This window comes from Rhopalosiphum padi, chromosome 2, assembly GCF_020882245.1.
Source record: "Rhopalosiphum padi isolate XX-2018 chromosome 2, ASM2088224v1, whole genome shotgun sequence".
NCBI classification, from domain to species: domain Eukaryota; kingdom Metazoa; phylum Arthropoda; class Insecta; order Hemiptera; family Aphididae; genus Rhopalosiphum; species Rhopalosiphum padi.
The window spans coordinates 39405784-39426232 of record NC_083598.1 but is presented as its reverse complement, the minus strand read 5'-3'; the positions used below and the strand labels follow the sequence as shown (position 1 = coordinate 39426232).

The 20449-nt window shown below is 26.3% G+C and overlaps 2 protein-coding genes across 3 annotated transcripts; one reads left to right on the top strand and one right to left on the bottom strand.

The window, feature by feature from the left end:
* Positions 1-820: 820 nt before the first annotated feature.
* On the bottom strand, positions 821-19688 carry LOC132921661 (sialin-like). Of its 2 annotated transcripts, XM_060984809.1 has the most exons (11): positions 19390-19688; positions 11130-11290; positions 10335-10565; positions 9227-9314; positions 4821-5044; positions 4451-4600; positions 3836-3968; positions 2188-2429; positions 1932-2058; positions 1066-1143; positions 821-996 (listed from the first exon to the last, which is right to left on the bottom strand). In XM_060984809.1, exons 1-11 carry the CDS (start codon positions 19430-19432, stop codon positions 956-958), a joined length of 1518 nt encoding a protein of 505 aa, XP_060840792.1. In that variant the 5' UTR covers positions 19433-19688; the 3' UTR covers positions 821-955. The 2 variants fall into 2 exon arrangements, with proteins under 2 accessions (XP_060840792.1, XP_060840793.1); XM_060984810.1 differs by lacking the exons at positions 11130-11290; positions 19390-19688 and adding an exon at positions 10726-10953.
* LOC132920037 (uncharacterized) lies at positions 16366-16872 on the top strand. The gene has a single exon (XM_060982070.1). It carries the CDS (start codon positions 16366-16368, stop codon positions 16870-16872), a length of 507 nt encoding a protein of 168 aa, XP_060838053.1.
* Positions 19689-20449: the final 761 nt, after the last annotated feature.

Sequence of the window (20449 nt, the reverse complement as noted above, 5' to 3'; positions counted from 1 at the left end):
ATAATATGGGCTCCACTAAGCATGCTCTCGGGTGAGTGCCCATGGAGACTTATCTAACAAATATTCGTCTTAATATTAATTTGATATTTACATAGATCTTGAATATATACATATATGATATATATATATGTATAGGTTTAAAGATATGCAGGGATTCGAGGCTTCCTTCCACCATTACAATCATCAGATAAATACAATTAATTCATTCAGTGCATGCTTTTATAATAAAACATCAACACAGGCCAAAAACAAATATAATAATTAAGTATAAATAATAATATATAATAATAATTTATAGTCATTATAAAGCTTTGAAAATACCAATGAGTATAAATAAAAATAACAAATTTTTGTATAAATTATAATATATAAAGCATACGTATGTTTCTATCATACATTAGTAAACCATCGTCAATTATGGTTATATACCTATTATGGAATTAATGATAAAATGTAAGTACATTTTAGTATATTATAATTTTTGAAGTGTATGATGTACAATAAATCTCACCAATATTCATTACAATTCACCCAATATTTTATGAGTTAAAGTTCATTGTAATATTTATGTTTTTAATACTTATTTTTTTAACTCGGTACATATACATATATGTATATTACTTCTAAATACAAATAAAAATAATTTCACATTTAAATCTAAATAATAGTACAATTTTACAATAATACAATATTGATATTTAAAAATACTTTTTTTTCAATTGTACAAAAACAAATAGGCATGAGTATATTTCACCTATAAATAGATATCATCAATAATTGTTGCACGATAGTTATTAAGTTTAAAAAACGTAAAAGGCTATTAAAAATATAACAAATTATAAATCTTTAATAAACCAAAATATAACAACAACAGAATGTATAAAAAATAATGTCCATCATTGTTTTTTTTTTAAAGTTAGCAGCGCGACGTTATTTGCCATAAAAATGTGTTCGGTTATTGTCGTACAAACATGGTATACTTTGGCGTAACTTTAACTGTGGGCGAAGAAAAATAAAACGATTTTTGATTTTTCAGAGTCAATCGTTAAATTCATGTTCATTTACCAAACGACGATGATGGAGACGTATATCCTGCAGAAGAACCGTAATCTGTTTTCATCTGCATGAAACTCCGAACACCGACTATAAAAATATAACATTATATATTATATATTTTAATTTATACATCATAATATATTATTATATTATATTCCGATTATAGTTTCATACTCAGTATTTCCGGAAACGAAGATAAATTGAAAATATTTTTGTAAACGAAAAAACATTATTTTTTTACTATATTGGGTGAGAATTATACATAAGTATTTATAATTTAGTTATTATGGTACGTATTATACTTCTGGTCAAACCAACACTTTAAAGGATCTTTTAATACATAGGACATTTTTGTTAAAAATGTAAACAAATATTTAAAAAAATATTTTATGGTATAACCAAGAGTGTGTAATGTTGAACATTGTGTGACACTATTAATCAGACTAAAGTTGGTAGTGTTAGTGTTCTCAAATGACTTCAAATGAATAGTGACCGATATTACCTTATATTTGTTTAACATGTGTCCTATAACGCGTAAAATTATATACCACGTAATAAGTCTAAATGTATAATCATTTTAAATTTTAATACATAGTAGGAATGGAAAACCTTTCTGTACTCGCGTGTCAAATAAAACATTTTGGTTGGATTTTATTTTCCCTGTGTGTAAATTTTAATTTAACGACCTTCCTTTTCATGTTAAGCCTAAAAATTCTCTACGAATGATTTTCTTTTGGACAGTTACATGAGTTATAGCCTATGGGTTTGCCATCTTTGATATATAGTATATCACGGAGTTCGCTAGAACTAGAACATGTGACTAAAATATTATGTAGGTACAATGCGACTAAAATGAATAAATTATTTCGATTTACCGTTTTCGTTTTTAGGTTCATTCCACGGCTGTACCTCCGCAGATCCGAAAATAATGTAAAAAATACTGGAGAAGAAAAGTATGACGGCTCCCAGCGTGAACACGATCCTCCATTCGTCCACCGAAGTCTAAAATAAACGTATATAAGTATAAATAATGAAAAACCTAAGATCAATTGCTTTTTGTAGATGGAGATTCGATTCGATGAATCGTCGTATATTAGTAAAAATAAAAAATCTAACGCGCTATATTTATACTTGATCGTGTACGATGAATCCGCAGACAGTGGGTGCTAACACACCGCCCAGGGCCGCTACGGCGTTCGTGAAGCCCATCAAAATCCCAGCATAATTGGGTGCCAAGTCGAGATGGTTAATGTTGAAACCGACATTCGTACAGCAGCCAATGGCCACCACAAATACGTACATACATATGGCTGCGTTTGCATTTTCGCCCATGTAGCCTAGGACTACGAGACCCAGTGCACCGCCGCTCATCCCTGAATATGCGAATAATAAAAATAACACGACAGTGAATAATTATAATACTCTACGCTTTTTTTTACACAATTATATACACGAGATTCCATTTAAATCGTCCTCGGTGTAAAAATGTTCGAGTAAACTTTTATTTATTATTTTTATTATTATTTTACGTGTACTGGGTCCAATCAGGTTTCAATAATAAATTAATTATTATTATTATTATTATTATTATTATACAGAAAATTTTAATCAAAATATAACGATAATAATAGAAAATAAAAAAGATATGAGAAAAGTAAATTTGTATATGAATATAATTATAATGTATATAGGTACATACAGTCGGGTCTCGATAATCCGAACACAGGCTAATCCGAAAGACGCGGTAATCCGAACGGGCTTGAGAATTATCTTATCGCTATATGTAATATGTACGTATGTATGTATTTATAAATAATATTTTCCGGTAATAACATTTTTCGATTATGTTTGTAATCGCACGTGTATGAACGATGAAAGCTGCGAAGAACTAATGTTGTTTAGACGTTTTCGGGACAAGGCATACCAATCCATAATAGAAACCAGTGTACAAAAAAAAAAAAAATCAATATCTTAAATAGTAAGGTTCATAATTATACTCATAATTATATTAATATTTTTATATATTCATTGTCTTTTGAAATAACGAGTTTTTACAGATAAAAATAAAATTTCATAATTTAAATTACAATAAATTTGATGTTTTTTTTTTAAGTCATAGGTAATCCGAACAAATCGCTAATCCGAACGACCCCTTTCCCCAATCTCCTTCGGATTATCGAGACCCGACTGTAATTTGAAATAAAATATATTATTATCTCGTCTAGTTTTATATTTTTTACTGAGATTTTGTATAGCATTACATTATTCGGATTAAAACTGCTTAAACTGTTTTAATGCTTTTAAACGAAAAATTAATAATATTAAAAAATATTTATTTCTATTCCCAAAATGTTTACAAAATCGATTTTACATAATTATTGTTATTTAATTATTTCAAATATACATTTTGACGATTAAAAACAATATTCTTGTTCACTATTTAGTTTTTGTAAAAAATATATAATTTCCTTAAACAAGTAACAAATTAAAAAATAAAAACAAAATTAATTTAAATATTTATAAAATTATCTTATCTATTAATATATATTTATAGAATGGATTGAAGCTCTCTTTTCTGCAAGATATTTTAAATTAATTAGAATTAAAATAAAAATAGTTTTAGTTTATTTTATTATTGAGTCTATAGTAGTTCTATCAAAATACATTTAAACAATAATTATTATCATTGACCACTAATTATAACATAGCGAGGTTAAACATTACACAGTTAAATATATCTATGTGTTGTAAGTATAAATAAATGCAATTTCTATTTTACCTAAGGTATTCCAAAATTTACGCGAAAAAGTGAGAGAAGTCACATTTTTTTTGTTCATATAATCAGCAAAATATGTAACTGGAAACTGACACAGCCACATAGCCAAGTAAGGTAATGCAGACACAAATCCATCCTGAAAATGTTTACCACAATTTTTACTCATTATTGTATCTAATATACATTTCGTATTGTCCTTTTTTATTTTACATAGTAAATGGTGTATAAATTTAATATATAAGTGTATTTAGTAATATAATAATATGATGTATATAATATGTTATTTACTTATTAAATACGTGTATCGTGTATAGTACTCGTACTATTTAATATTTAATACACATAATATATATATATATATATATATATATATATATATTATTATGAAATGTCCACTGTTTTTCAATATTAAAACATTTACTTAATTAGTAATTCATTATCTAAAATTTTGAAGTTGTATACGTTTTGAATATCTAATGAATATTAGTAATTTCTTCAAACGAAGAAATTGGATATTTATCGAATAATCCATGTTTTTTCACATACGCTTTTACGCTTTTGTAAATAAGCAACGCAGTTACATACTATCATCTAATTATACTATCTTATTATTCTTACCGATTTAATGTCGAACTTTAGCACAGAACTTATAAACGTGGGCATTTCACTAAGTAGCAACCAAAATCCACAATTGTGACCAGCATGTGATATCGTAACAGCCCATACCGGCATTGAAGTAAATATTTCTTTCCAAGGAGTTATTAAGTTCTAAGATAAGTAAAAAAAAATAAACAGTCAATAATTGATAATATACTTAAAATTAATAAACATTGAATGATATAATTATAATTATAATAATAATAGTTAAGGGAGTATAATTACTATAGGCTCGTAGAAAGACTCCCCCTTTTAAAACAAATTGTCTTCTGTTTATGTGCCTGATATAGTATATAATATATATACTCATTTTACGTTACAACTTTTATACCTTTTTCTCCGAAACCGTTTGGGTTAATGATGATTTTATGTAGTTTCTCTCAGATCGTGTAATTAGACGATGTGTATCTGGGCTTTCTGACCCAAGTGATAACCATAATATTACCCAAAAAATTCCAAATGCGCCACTAAAGTAATAAATTGATGGCCATCCCGATCGAGTACTAGCCAGAATTCCAGAACAAACTAAAGTTATGACAGTACCAAATTGAAGACCTAAAATAAAAATAGGAAATTATTATCAAAATGTATAACAATTATTCTTTCGCACGAAGCTCTTCAATACATCTCGAAAATTTTTATGGTTAAGTAAATTTATATATTTTGAATAAAAAAGTATTTATACTTAAGGACATTAGCATTAATAAAAAAAAAATTACCTCTATGAACTAAATGGTATTTTTAAATTAATAATATCACTATCATCACAGTTTTCTTAAAAAAAAATTTAACATTGTTTTAACAAACTTCATATAAATATTATGGCATATGCTATAGAGTCACTATAAGTTATAATAATAATGGTTTATTTAATTTTTTCTTTAATTATATGTGAATTAGGTTCTGAACGCAATATATATCGTTTATAATGTCATTGATGGCACTAATCAAAATTATCATCATAATAACCGATTTTCATTAAAATCAAAACGATAAAATAAATTTAAAAAAAATTCAATTATATATTTATATGAACATAATATTGTAATACGATTAATAAGTTATATATATTTATCACTAAAACGTAACTAATACATTATACAAAAAAATAAAAGTTGCATTATTATTTTAAAACTACATTTATATTGTATTAAAAAGAAAATTATTATGCATTATTAATGTTTTGTATTTTGCTTGTACAAAAATCACACTGATTCCTACACTTTTTTCTAATATAAACCAAAAATATCAGTCATAAGTAATAAAATCCGTATAGTCATTATAAAAACATCATAATAATCAATATGAGTTAGTGCATTCAATATAGACATTTTTACGGGACTTTCAATATACCTAACTATATACATTATACACGGTACCTATACATGCAGGTTTGCGTTATAGTCGGTATCATTACCAACGGTTTTTACTGTATTTTATTTTCTAATTGTATTTTCTATCTTAAGTTTTTTGAAGCGTTGTCTGTAAAATATTCCAATTTTATTTATTTTAATCAAATTAACTAACAAAATCCTATAACATCAAAGATAGTAAATATATTGATATAAAATTAATTTTATATGTGGAAATGACAAAGAATTGACTTAAAATCAATATTTCAAATTTCGTATACTTATCTATATTTAAAATGCTTTTTTAATATTAATTAATAAAATATATATAACAATTTTAAATTATATTGTTTTACAAGTATAATAAATAAAGTATGTTTTTAAAATACAACTAATAAATTTAAACATTTCAGTAAGTAAATATTTTCACTGTTTATAAGCTCATCAATAACAAGATTTACATACACTATTTACGTTATTTTAAGTTCTAATTATAAATCTATCTTTTGCATATTCATTATAAATTAGTAAATTACCATACAAGATTTTAAATGAACTCAAATGTATTTGTTTTAAAATTTAAAAAACCTAATACACCATAGTTAAATTTTAAATAGAACCATTCATCACATATACATTTAAACAATATTTTACATATCTATATTTTTCTTATAATCAATACTATTTGTTAGAATTCTACATAATTTTAACAATTTTAAAAATGTATCAATACCTACTATCACTGTTATAAAATCTATCATAGTGTATATCAATATATCGTATATATGTTGTAAATCTATAGCCTATTCTTGAAATCGACGTATTGGTGAAAATATGTGTCCATATTTTATGGTTTTTTTTATTTATTTTTTGTGTTTGTCACATTACGTTATAGAGCAGAATATTTTACCAACTTCGACATTTGTGGTTTCTAGTAGACGATTTTATTTAGTTGTTACTTGTAGTCAACAGTTAGAAATTTTCTCGGTTTATCAAACTTTTCAGGAATAACTAAAATAAATATCGGAAAATTTAAGTAACACCAGATTTTATAAAGTCGATCAGGTTTTATGTTGTAGGTAATTAAAAATTAAAAATAAATAACCATGAATAATTAAAATGTTCACCAAATAATAACTTGTATAATAGTATTTCCTATAAGCATAATACATTTTTTTATGTTTATACCACTAATCAATTAATATAGTTTAACGATAGGTCAGCGATATTAACTTATATGCAATGTTTTTGATAAAAATTTAACCTATTAAATTAATTAATATTTATAAAGTATTATTATAAAGGTGACTATAAAATTTATTACAACATAAAATATCAATTCAATAAAAATTGATTTCGATTCATCCTTCATTCAGTTTTCTTTTTAAATATAATAATGATTTACTGTTTAATTTAAATTTAATACATTCATCACAGTAATTGAGTAAGTACTCAATCTCAACATATTCAGCAAATTGAGTTTCAAGTTTTTTTCTTTATATGGTACTGTAATTAGTCGTCAATTCATATAACTAAATAAATTAAAAACTGTTTAAAAAAATATCACCAACGTATAGATTGACTATATTATAATATATTTATATTTTACATACTAATTATTTTAATGATCTTAAGTTTTATTTTAGAAAGCAGAATCTAAATGAAAATTACCATGCATTATTTGCAACAAACCAGTTTAGAATAACCAAAACATCGCCTACAAATATTGTTAACTACATATACGGTCATAAATCACAATCAAAATATTTATGTAGATTAGTTGTCTAAAAAATAAACTATTTATGTTAATTAGTTCTGATATTATACACACTTATACATTTTATATTTTTTACATACAATATCAATAATAAAGTATTGGTTTTACATTGAAGCGAGTTTTTTGTGTTTTTCATCGCCTTTTGAAGAAATAATAATGCTTTAATCTTAAACATTTAAGGATTTCTGGTAGCAAATTAGATCTGACTTTGAGAGAGATAAAAGTAAAAAAATCCCGATTCAGAATCATAGGAAAAAACAAAAAAAAAATTGCGATAACTGGGAATTTATGGCAAAAGCAATTTGTGACAAAACCGATATTGTTTTTTAGTTATGATCCATAAACTAATGACGGTAGAAACTTTTTTGAAATTTTCATCAAATTTAAAACCACATTTCATAGATAATTTAAAAAATTAATTTGGATATTTTTGACTTGTTTTTTATAAAATTTAAAATATATTTTTTTTTTATGCAAGATAACATTTTTGATTGTAAGTAAAAAAGTTTAATAATTGACTATGAGGTTTCTCATTACTAATTCTTATAGTAATTTAGAATAATTTCGAGCTGTTTATATACTGTGAATCTATTCATCAACATCATTATAATGCACGCGGCATTGATTTTAAATCCAATAACAATATAACAATAATGCGTGAACTATCCTCCATATATCCCCCTCCCACCCACGTATACATCACAGTATGTTACATTAAATATTAGGAAACTTTAATTGGCCCTTGGTACTTAACATAAATAGATAAAAACATAAAGTGAAGTAGGTTTCTTCAAGTATCTAAAATTTTATAAGACATAGTATATAATATTATGTATGCCACGAGGTTAATAGGATTACATTACATCTCTCCAAGATACTAAACCCATGATAGCGTTGGTTGAGTTTTAAGTTTTAATGCGTTGATAATAATTTATAAAAGTAATCCATATAAAAAATGAATAATACATACATTGTGTACATATGTGTATATATATATATATATATATATATATACTTGTATACTAAAACAGCAACAAGAGGATTAATAATGAATTTAATACAAAGTGCATTGAAATTAAATTTGTACTCTTTAATATTAAATTATAAATGTTCAATATCCGTATAATACTCATTAGTCATTATTATATACATTTTATTGATTATATTTTCATAAAATAAATAGTGAGTTATTTTTCAGTTGTATAGATGAATTTTCAATTTTAAGATTTTTAAATTGAATCGTTATTAAATTTCATATGTATATAATATATGCAACAAATTCGTACAATCAAGCATTTATTTTAAATTTCAATGCATGTAAAAAATGTATAAATGTATGTACATATGTATTATATTAAATAATTGCTGTATTTAAATATATTACCTTTAAGTTTTGTGAAACTAAATGATTATGAAGTGTGTATAGCCATAGTTTATAGTCACCACTTTATACGATTATAAGTTAAGCTATAGTTTGTATAGGTAATACGTATAAGTATAAGGGTCAGATTAATTTAAGATGATTATTGCGACCAAAGAATATTTTTCGAGTTGATCTTACTTCTTAAAAGTGCTTCGTACGATAGTTCTATAAAATGGTTTACTTACCTCCCAATACAAATCCAACGAGACGACCACGTTCATTCGGTGGCGCCCACTTGGCGCTGATGCCATGTATCATCGGCATGGTGAACGCCTAGATATAAATATTAAATTTATAATATAATATATATATATATATAACAATAAAATAATTATATTTGTAATTATTCACATAATGTACACTTGTACACGCGTATCAAACAAACAGAAACCCGGTATTAATACGTTATATAATTTATATAATATGTAGTAACATTATTATTAAATGTACGTATAATATCAGTAATATTAATGCTGAATTTCTGCAATTATTTAATGTTCGATTAATTTTGGCTGCATCCGAATTGCATGCCGTGTACCCACAAATATATTTATCATGAACTTATGTACATAACTTAAATTTTTTTTTTTTGAACTTTCTAATTTGGCAATTCATGACAATTCGACCCAACAATACATACCAATACATGCATTTTGTGACTATTTCTTAAAAGCTTATATGATGGCTAACAGTTTATGTCCACCATCTATTTGGGCTGAATTTTCTAATTCTACACTATATACAATTAATGTTTGCTAATCATTCCATTCAAAACTGAATACTGAATAGTATGCTTTACTCTCTGATTCTTAGTATATTTCAATTAGTCGATGTTCTAAAGCAAGTACCGTTTGATATGTATGTAAAAATGCGTACTTCAAATTTAAATAATAGACATCGAGAAATATTTGAAAAAAAAATTATGTTTAAGTTCAGCGATAACGCGATTTCAAAATAATGAAATTAATAGAATTTTATTTTTAGAAAAGTTGACATATATGGTGTTACGACATCAAAATGAATAAAATAATATTCGTCGTGTTAACTTATTCAATATTTTATTTTATTTTAATGTAACAAAAGCTCGTTCCTGGCGTTCCTTCAGCTGAATACTAGTGGAAAAGTAAATTAATTTATTTGATTTAGTAAAATTATCTATGGCATGCAATTCGGACAGACCCCTTAATGAGGTGGCATGCAATTCAGATGTACCGTTAATTTTATATCTATGTGAATTATTGATTTTTTTTTTTTAATGTCAAAACTATTACTACTATAACAATGCAATTTTACCTGAGTAAGGCCCTGCAAGAACCGAATAAGTACAAGCACCGGCCAATTGAAAGCAACCACCAATGCTGGTGTGGCTAGGCTGAGAGCTACGGTCAACGTCATACTCACGGCCAATAGCATTTGATTGTTGTACCGGCGACCAATCATGGCTGCTGGCAAGTTCATGATGAGGTAGCCCCAAAAGAATGCGCTTAGGATCAAACTCTTCGTATGCTGTGTCCAACTGAATACCTTTTGATCCATACATGTGCAGAATATAATATTATAATACAGTGAAACATCTAAATACCGGACACTCTCGTTTGCTGAAATGTTTTCCGCTATTCAGAGGTGTCCGCTATTTAAAGGTTTAAATTTTTAGAAAATGTGAGGTTTGTTCAAAAACACGTACTCTATTTGGAAGTGTCCGTTGGGGAGTTTTCACTGTATTTTTATGAGAAAATAAAAAGGTGATAAAAACATTAATACTGATAAAATAATTAATAAAATATAGAATATTGATTGGTTATGTCATATACTCATATGTAAAATAGACACAAAACCTTAATTTATAGGTCAATCTTTTTATCGGAACATTTAAAATAATAAAACACTATCAAGTATCTTGGATAAGTAACCATATTGGAATTTAAACAAATTATGGAGGGTATCACGGTATGATGAAACTTAATTAAATGCTGCGTAAATGTAAGGAAATTTATGAAAAGTGAACACAAATGAACCCTGTAAAGGAACATTTAAGATAAACTGATAAGATAAGGTTATATTGTAATAAGAAAATGTATTCTTACTAACAGGAATGTGGTAATGCGTTTCGAGTAAGAAGTCAGTAGAATTCTTGTCAGGCGTCATAGCCACTATTGCAACAGATATGCTAACCCGCAACAGATAAGCTGCGAAAAGGCATAGAAACAATAAAAAACTTTGCAGGTATCGAACACCAGGTATTTTGCCACCTATAAAAAAAATATATAAATTATATAATATATATAATAAATTACTTTTTTAAAATAAATATAAACATAATACATTGCCATATGAATAAATAAATAACATAATACATATAATATATAATATATATGACATAAACATTATATACGTGTTTTAGAGTTTTTAAAATCTGAATTAATAAATATACCATGCATTTGGGTATAATTGTAACATGTTTATTAGATAGTTTATAATAAACGTTACGAGGGCAAAGACAATTAATACCATGGAAAGTATATTAGGTATATTATAATTTATTATTTACATTAAAAAATTATAATGCAATTGTAAAATTCTATTTCAAAATATACTAGTTATATATATTCGATATGATTGTATTGTAAATAAATATTCTGATAAGAGAATAATTCAACTTTGAGTATTAATAGCCGATCAAATTCATTACTTAACGAATTTTTAATTGTTTTATTCGATAACTGGTAGCAACATATCTTAACACATATTATTATATTTTATTATTTTAATACCTACCTAATATATGATATATCCCTAAGAAAGACTCTATAATTCTGTAACTAGTACCTACACCGGTTATACCTAGATAATTAAGTTTTAAATAAATGAATTACAAGTACCATTAATATATTATGCCTATTACGTCGTGTAATATCCATGAAAATTAAAATGTACATCAATTTACACACGGCAATCTCTAATTAATATTATCTCATAAAAAGGATAACACCACAACTGCATCAATTTTTTACTCACCTTACAAGTTATAGTCAAACACATTTTAAGTAAATGTAGTACTTATGATAAGGTTAGGTAGGAAGCCAAAATGCCCAATACCCTACTTAAATTCTTTAGTAACACCAAATCATATAAGCATATTAAATAATCTTATATTTTATATGAAGTTTTAATAATTATGATTGTAATTTAAAATCAAAATAAACACAAATCAATAGGATTATCTTAAATGAAAAATTAATAAATAATAAAAACAGTTCCAACCAGAAATAAATAGAAAAATAAAATATTTTTCAACTACCCATCAACAACTACTATCAAATAATTTGCCCAAAACATGAATAACCAGGTAAAAATAAATTGTATTATTTTATAAAATTACATTTTTATTGGATTAAAGCATAAAAGCGAATACTCTAGTGTCCCTTGTAAACCAGTAAATAAAACTCAGATGGATAATCATGGAGTTTATATACACACGCCACTTATAACCTAGACTTATAATATTTGGCTATCGCACGTTTTTGATCATCTTATGAATGTTTGTTATATTCATCAGTTACATACATATAAATATGAATACATTTAAATGGTAAAGACAATAAAGTATTTATGAATATTGCAGAACTAAAATATTTGGTTATGACTCATAACTATTGTAAGGTCATGTATGATGTTGTTTAGACATTTAGTGATTATATTATATTATATAGGTACATAAGTCAATACAATGATAACTAAATAATATATTTAGATTCTTAATTATTTGTTTCATATACATTATATTATATTATAGCAATAAATTATTTAAAATTATTTGAAAATTATTAAATAAATAAATACTGCCAAGTATAAAGTAATATGCATGTTATGAAAAATGTACATTATAGAAAAGAAATAAGTAATGACTAATGATTTACGTTTTATATATACTTAAAATTTAAATATATTGACAAACTTCTTTATTTTGCATATTCGTGTTGCAGATCATCATGTGCTTTTTTTAAGTGAATTATTTCAAATTTACATCAAGATAGAACAATGCTTATAGTAAATAGGTATATAATTTTATTTTACATAAAATATGCAATAGGCACATATTTGTTTACATTTTAGAATAATCGAATAATTAATGATATTTAGCATTTCACATATTTTTTAATTAACTATTTATTTGTAATTTTAATACCTACCAATATTTGACGATTTTGTATACATTATTTTAATCAACATTCACTATTTTTGTTGATAATATAAAACTTAATTTTATTATTGGATATACCTAGGTGGCTAGGTATTAATGAGTAAATAAATTATGAAAATGAACGATATGCGTACATAATCCGATAAATAATTGTCCATAATTTTATCTGCAACGATAAATCATAATCATAAACTACATAGTTGTTAAAAGCATCGAATTGGTGCAGATCAATATTCTTCCATTCTGATAAGAATATACAATTTGTTTTTCTTTGTACCTAATCTCACCTTCTATTATAAATTATATTAATTGAATTGAAAAAAAATAAAGAGCTAGGTATATTATTTAAAGAATACAAATAATAAATACATACATGTATCATATAGACGATGAAAATTTTGTATGATATATGTATATATATATCAATATGATAATATTGATATATAATAATATATAATAATATTTAATATATTCTTTTTCAAATTCAATTTTTATTTTACGTAGTAGTGTTTAAGTAGACCATAATAATATAATAAAATCCCCTACGGTGCTACCCGTATCATATTTACTCAATACTACTTGTGTGTGATTTTATTTTAAAAGCATGTGGTGGTGGTCTAATAAACATTATACGTTTCAACAAAAACAATTTTTGACAACAATATTATACAGTAATATACAATACAAAAATAGAAAAAATAAAATAGGTACTAAAATATTATATTAGCTTGTAATTCACAATATTCACGATATAGTTTGAAAATAAGGTGGGCAAGTAGGTAACCGCTAACCACTCTGCTGTACAGCAGGTGTAATTCAGTAGGTCACGATAATGGACGTGTTAAATTTAAATTCAATGATAAATCATTACAAAAACCTATTCTGAACAAAGACGTGAAACTTTTACGTTATTTTATTATATTCTATGTAGGAATATAATTATTACATTTTCAAAATATTTAGACTAATTTTAAGCTATTGCCTATTTTTACCATGATACTGTTCACACCGTTATACTATACTCGTAACTCGTAAGTCAGTATTGACTCGAAATTTAATTACAATAATGTATGATATACAGATATACGTTTATAATAAATAAATATTAATAATATAATAAATGTAATTTTTTTTTGTCAAAAATTTATTCAACTTATCATAATAATTGTTGATATTTATTACACATATAGGTGCAATTAGGGGAGCGTTTAGAGTGTATTAGCTCCCCAATTTTAAAATTAGCACCCACAAATGCTTTCTTATAATATACATTCAGCTACTGGCGTAGCTAAGGGACGAGGGAATAAAGGGGCTATAGCCCCCCCCCCATTGGCTGTATTTTTTATATTGTTTTGAAATATTAAATTTAAATATGAATTGTTTTACAAATTTTAATTATTTAAAATAGTAAATACATTAACGGCAAATCAACTTTAATATGTTATCAGTATTTTTGTTTTGTTGGTATTTTTGATTTTCAATAACTCAAGTTAAAAATGTTTAGCCCATTAGATCCCCCCCCTAAAAAAAAAATCTTGGCTACACCTCTGCATTCAGCAGTGATTCAGCTATATGCCCGGAAAATGAAGAGCTTAAGCACCCTCAGTTTTTTTTTTATTGAAATTGCGTCTATGATAACAGATATATATATATATATTATACAATGCATTAAATATAGTTCAACAAAGTCTCTTCGTTCAGAATCGTTTTTCCTAAGCAATGGCAATGATTTATTATTGAATTTAAATTTAACATATTCATTACAGTAATTTACACAATAAAATATATTTGACATTCACTGTACAGAAAATCGCTATTTTATTTGTCTACTTTTTTTTATTATTTATGTAGATATATATAATACATTTTGCATAAAAGTTTTAATTTAGTTATTACTTTTTTTTATGATATTTATGAAATTTAAATTAATTTAATATTAGTGAAGTTTAAACTTATTTTTGGTGGTCATATAGACATTTTCCAGAGGGTACAATTTACATGTTAAAAATCATAACCTAAAATCAACTTGTACCCGATAATTGGTGGAATATAAATGTAAGTATCTAAGTACCTTACTTAACGGTGCAACTCGTTTGCGCACAATCCAAATTTTTCACCTAAATATCGATGACTCGTTTGCGCACAACGAATACCGTCGTTAATCTGAAACGGACGACTCGTTTGCGCACAACATAAATGTTACTGCGTAACATAATATAATATAATATTTTATATTTTTAAATTTGGACTTACCTAAAGTATTATCGATACAAATTATCAGCATATCAATAATCGATATCATTAGTCATAATCATCATTAAAAATAATCAACGTGTATTAAATATAATATACTTTTAAACAGTCGTTCGCCAGAAACCAGTACTATAACTATTATACTGACTATGGATATCGAAGTTTCTGATGTTTTTGAAACGCGTCGAAGTAAAAAGTGCATAAATATAGATAATTATAAATTTAGAGAATTTCGAACGTTGAAATCAGGTGATATACATTGTAGGTGTACAAATAAAAAATGTTCCGTGAGTGTTGTAGTTAGGTTGGTTAATAATATAAAATATACAATTTTAAAAATGACAAACACGCATACCCATGAAAAGTACGATAACCGAACAATTCATCGAGAAGTAGCAAGAGCCAAGAAGCAATTTAAAACGTAGAGCAGAAGAGGATTTACACATTAAACCAAATAAACTATAAAAAAAATAATACGCCGGGAACTGCAAATAAATGATAACTCTGAACATCTTCAATATAGCGATATGAAATTAATTCGAAGATCCATATATGAAAAACGAAAGAAATCCTTTCCAAATATACCGAAATCTGTAGAAGATGCTAAAAAACAATTAATTGATCTTCAACATAATCTTACTAACAAAGGTAATGCATTTTGTTTTGTTAGTGATGATAAAAATATATTTATATTTACATGTAAAAATAATTTGGAATTGCTACAAAGTGCAGAACACGTTTTACAGGACATTTACATTCGCTCCGAAATATTTTGTTCAACTTTATACTATTCACGTATATATAAACAATTTTTATGTTCCTGTGGCGTTTTGTTTTTTAAGTAACAAACATATTGATACTTACGTCAATATGTGGAATACATTACAAAATATATGTATTCAAATTACTGGTAAAATAATAAATTTAAGCAATTTTCATGTAGACTTTGAAAAAGCTGCGCATAATGCATTATTGCAAATTTTTCCTAACTGCAAAATTGCATGTTGTAACTTTCATTTAGGACAAAATTGGTTTAGACATATTCAACAACACAAAATATTATCGAGAGAGTACTTAAACAATGACTCTGAAATTGGCAAATGGATGAAATATTTTTTTGGATTAAGTTATTTACCTCCTGAAGAAGTTTCTGATGGATTTTGTGATTTTATGTCGTTAGCGCCAAGTACTACTTCTATATTTTCCGATTATATTTTAGAAAATTACATAACATCGGACAGTAATTTTCCCCCTAAATTATGGGCTTGTGAACCTATTAATAATCCTAAGACTACTAATGGTGCAGAAAGTTATCACAAACATTATAAATTTATAACAGTCAGTTTTACACTGCTCATCCACACATACATCAAGTAATTGACGTAATTATTGATATTCAGAGTGAAACTGATTTAAAAATTAATTCGATAAACAATAATATCATAAACTACAAGAAAAAAGAGACAATCAATAAGCAGATACAATTGGAAAATATTTGGAATGAATATAAAAATAAAATAATTGATCGCTTAACTTATATAAAGAAAATCGGACTTGTATGCCACCATACAAAATTAGTATAATTTTATAACTATAATATGCTATTATTACTACTTATTAATAGTATGATTTTATAACCAATAAAAAAATATGTGTGCGCAAACGAGTTGTGATTTTGTGCGCAAACGTGTCGTAAAAAAGGCAAATGTGCGCAAACGAGTCGTACCCCTTACCTAAATATGGGACTAAATTTTAAGAATCTATAATAATGAGTTTGTGGTCGTATATTATAAAATTTAATTTCTCATAATATATGTATCTCTTTATTATATAAAATAATTGACAATCAAAAAACAAATAAAAATATATATGTTTTTAAATAAAATATTCAAATATCCTATAAAGGGTTAACGATTTTAGCAAGCGCCGAGCAGGAAGCAAAGCCTGTTAATTGAAAATATTTCAGTATTTATTAATATATTACCAACTATATTAATAAATTATATAATATAAGACATGCAATTTATGATTAACTTAGAGAAGATTGAGAAATCTCAATTTATCTACTAAATATTAGTTTCAGCAGTAAGAACATTTTTCGAATTATATATTTTAGAAATCGATTAAATAAATTTGATAATATCGAATCAATTAGGTATCTACGTAGTTACCACATTATTGATTTTCAAAAGTTTCTTGTATTATTTTTACATGCGTAATCATAGCGAGAAACAACTAACAGCTGCTACATTTATAACACTTGTGTAAGGTAAAATTCACGATATAAAAACCTGCGTTTATTAATTACGCAAGCATATTAGTTTAGCTGTCAAAAATAATAATACACACAGACAAAGTCAGTGATTTTTTTATTTACTCTTCCTAGTTTCTGCCTACAATAAAATATCATCAAATTATTATACATATAATATATTATTTATAACTTATTACAGTGGTGTAGCCATGGGGAGGGGCAGTGGGCCGTGTCCCCATAGATTGTATCAACTTAATATAAAAATGAACTGTTATTGTCTCGGGTATTGTTAATTGTTGGTTATGTTTTTTTAGTATTTTGGGTTACCCACCCCCCTCTCATTTTAAAATCCTGGCTACGCCACTGACTTATTAGTAATTATTATATTTTTTAGCGATATAGACATAATTCCTCAGGGGTGTTGTGTGGTGTTGAATCAGTTAATAGCAAACTAGGGAAAAAAGGCAAATCATTAAGTACAATACATTGTTAGTCCGATACTCCGATGTATATTTCATGATGGGAAATTTAGTTATGTATGCTTATTTAATAAATTAGAATTTATACTGTAAAGATAGGAAAAAAACCTAATAAGTTGCTCCCCCCTTAAAATGTAATCAAATTTCCTCCTATGTGGACCCTGGACGCTAAATGCTTGAATCGACCTTGGACAGGACCAGTACTCTTGCACAAAATAATCGCACACGCAGACAAACAGAACAACAATATTAAATATTAATGTAGATAATATAGTAGTTATATCAACAAGATTAAAATATACTATATAATAACTAGTATTACAATATGTTAATAATAATAATAATAATATGTAATGAGGTAAATTAGAATAAAATTAATTAATGTATAATAAAACTTAATAGTTGCAGACTCATAAGCGTAACTAGGGGGGCTTGGGTGGGCGTCAGCCCCCTCAGAATTTTTGGATGAATATATGTGCATATAAACATATTAGTATTAACTTTATTTTTTCTTACAATATAACAAAATAATATAATGTTTCATATAAACGAATAATCATTGAAATCAGTAGTAAACACCAATAGAAACAATAAATAATAATCAAATTAAAAAAAATTTGCTATACAATATTTTTAGGAATTTAGCCCCCCTCCTAAATTAAAAGACTAGTTACGGCAGTTACGCCTATGGTTGCAGTACGTAACAGTGAAATATTTGCTATTTATTTTTTAACAAAAAGTTCTACTTTATTCTGTACTCGAGGTAAATGTCGAGGCTGGAAAATTCATTCCATAGTTTTATTAAACAGATATATGTTTATTAAATAAACAAAATAGTTAATCTCGAGTAGTCGAGTAAAATAATTTACAAAAAGCGTATTGTTAATTTTATACAAACTGAAATAAAATAAGTAACCTGCATGGACTTCATAATAATACGGTTACAGCAATTCTATTTATTAAATACATTATTCAAATAAATAGGAGAAATAAGTAGGTAAATCGCCCAGGTCAAATCCCGTGAATAATTAACTAATATGTATGTCATTCACTTATAATATACACTTATATAGAGGTACCTGCAGCAGTTACATTGTAACACGATAACCCGACATAAGTATGATTATAACAATTAAACAATAAAAGAATAAGATTGCTTACGTTCGGAAAATTCGTCTTCGAGCAGATGCGTTTTCGACTGCATGGTGTAGGTATATATAAACGGCACTCGATATGAAAAACGATAAATTATATCGTGGTAATATTTATGTGAATACAAAGACGAACGAGAAAAATATGACAACGTCGTTAGACGTGGCGACGGACGACGATAGCACTCGGTCGCGCGTCAAGACGGGACTGATGCGCTTTCGGCTTTGACGTTTGCTTGCGGTAATAATAACAATACTATAGCGTAATATTACATAGAAGCGATACTAAGTGGTCTGTTATCGAAGTTCATTTGCCACGCGGTTCGGTTACGGGAAACTATAGCAGCACCTCGTTGCCCCACGCCTGCCCGGTCGACTTTGAAAGCAGATAACGCGTGACATAATTGTAATATAAAATATTGTACCGTTAATCACCTGCTTCCAATATGGTATTTAGATATTAGATTGATAGTTTGCATAACAATATAAAATTTAGAGATGAGATTGCGAATAATTATTATTAATAATAATAATTCATAAGTTAAAATTGTTAGGTATCATAGAAATTGGTTATAAGAGCTGGGATAAAATTACAGTGGTTTTTTTATTTTTACCATGGATGATTTGAATATGGAGAAATCTGTAGATGAATTTCAATAAAAGACGAAAGCGTTTTACTTGATAGTTTCTCCGCCGAACGGAAAAACATTAAATAATAGATGTTTTTAAAATAATAAATAAAAATAATGAATCATGATGGTAACGCGTATAATTTCATTATGGATCGGTTACTAGAGGCAACCTAGGTCCTAGGTTTCTAGGTATTTTAACACAATATTGACGTTTCAGAATGTATCATTATAATAATGTAACGAAAAAAACGCAGTTAACGAGTTGTGTCCTGGCGAAATTTCTCGTACACGAGTTGTATCAAAATGATAAAAATGGGGTACACAAGTTGTGTCCCAATAATAAAAGTAGGGTACACGAATTGTGTCCCAACTGATTTATGAAGTTTTACACAAGTTGTGTGCTGATAAATTCAAATCGATATATTACACAAAAAAAAA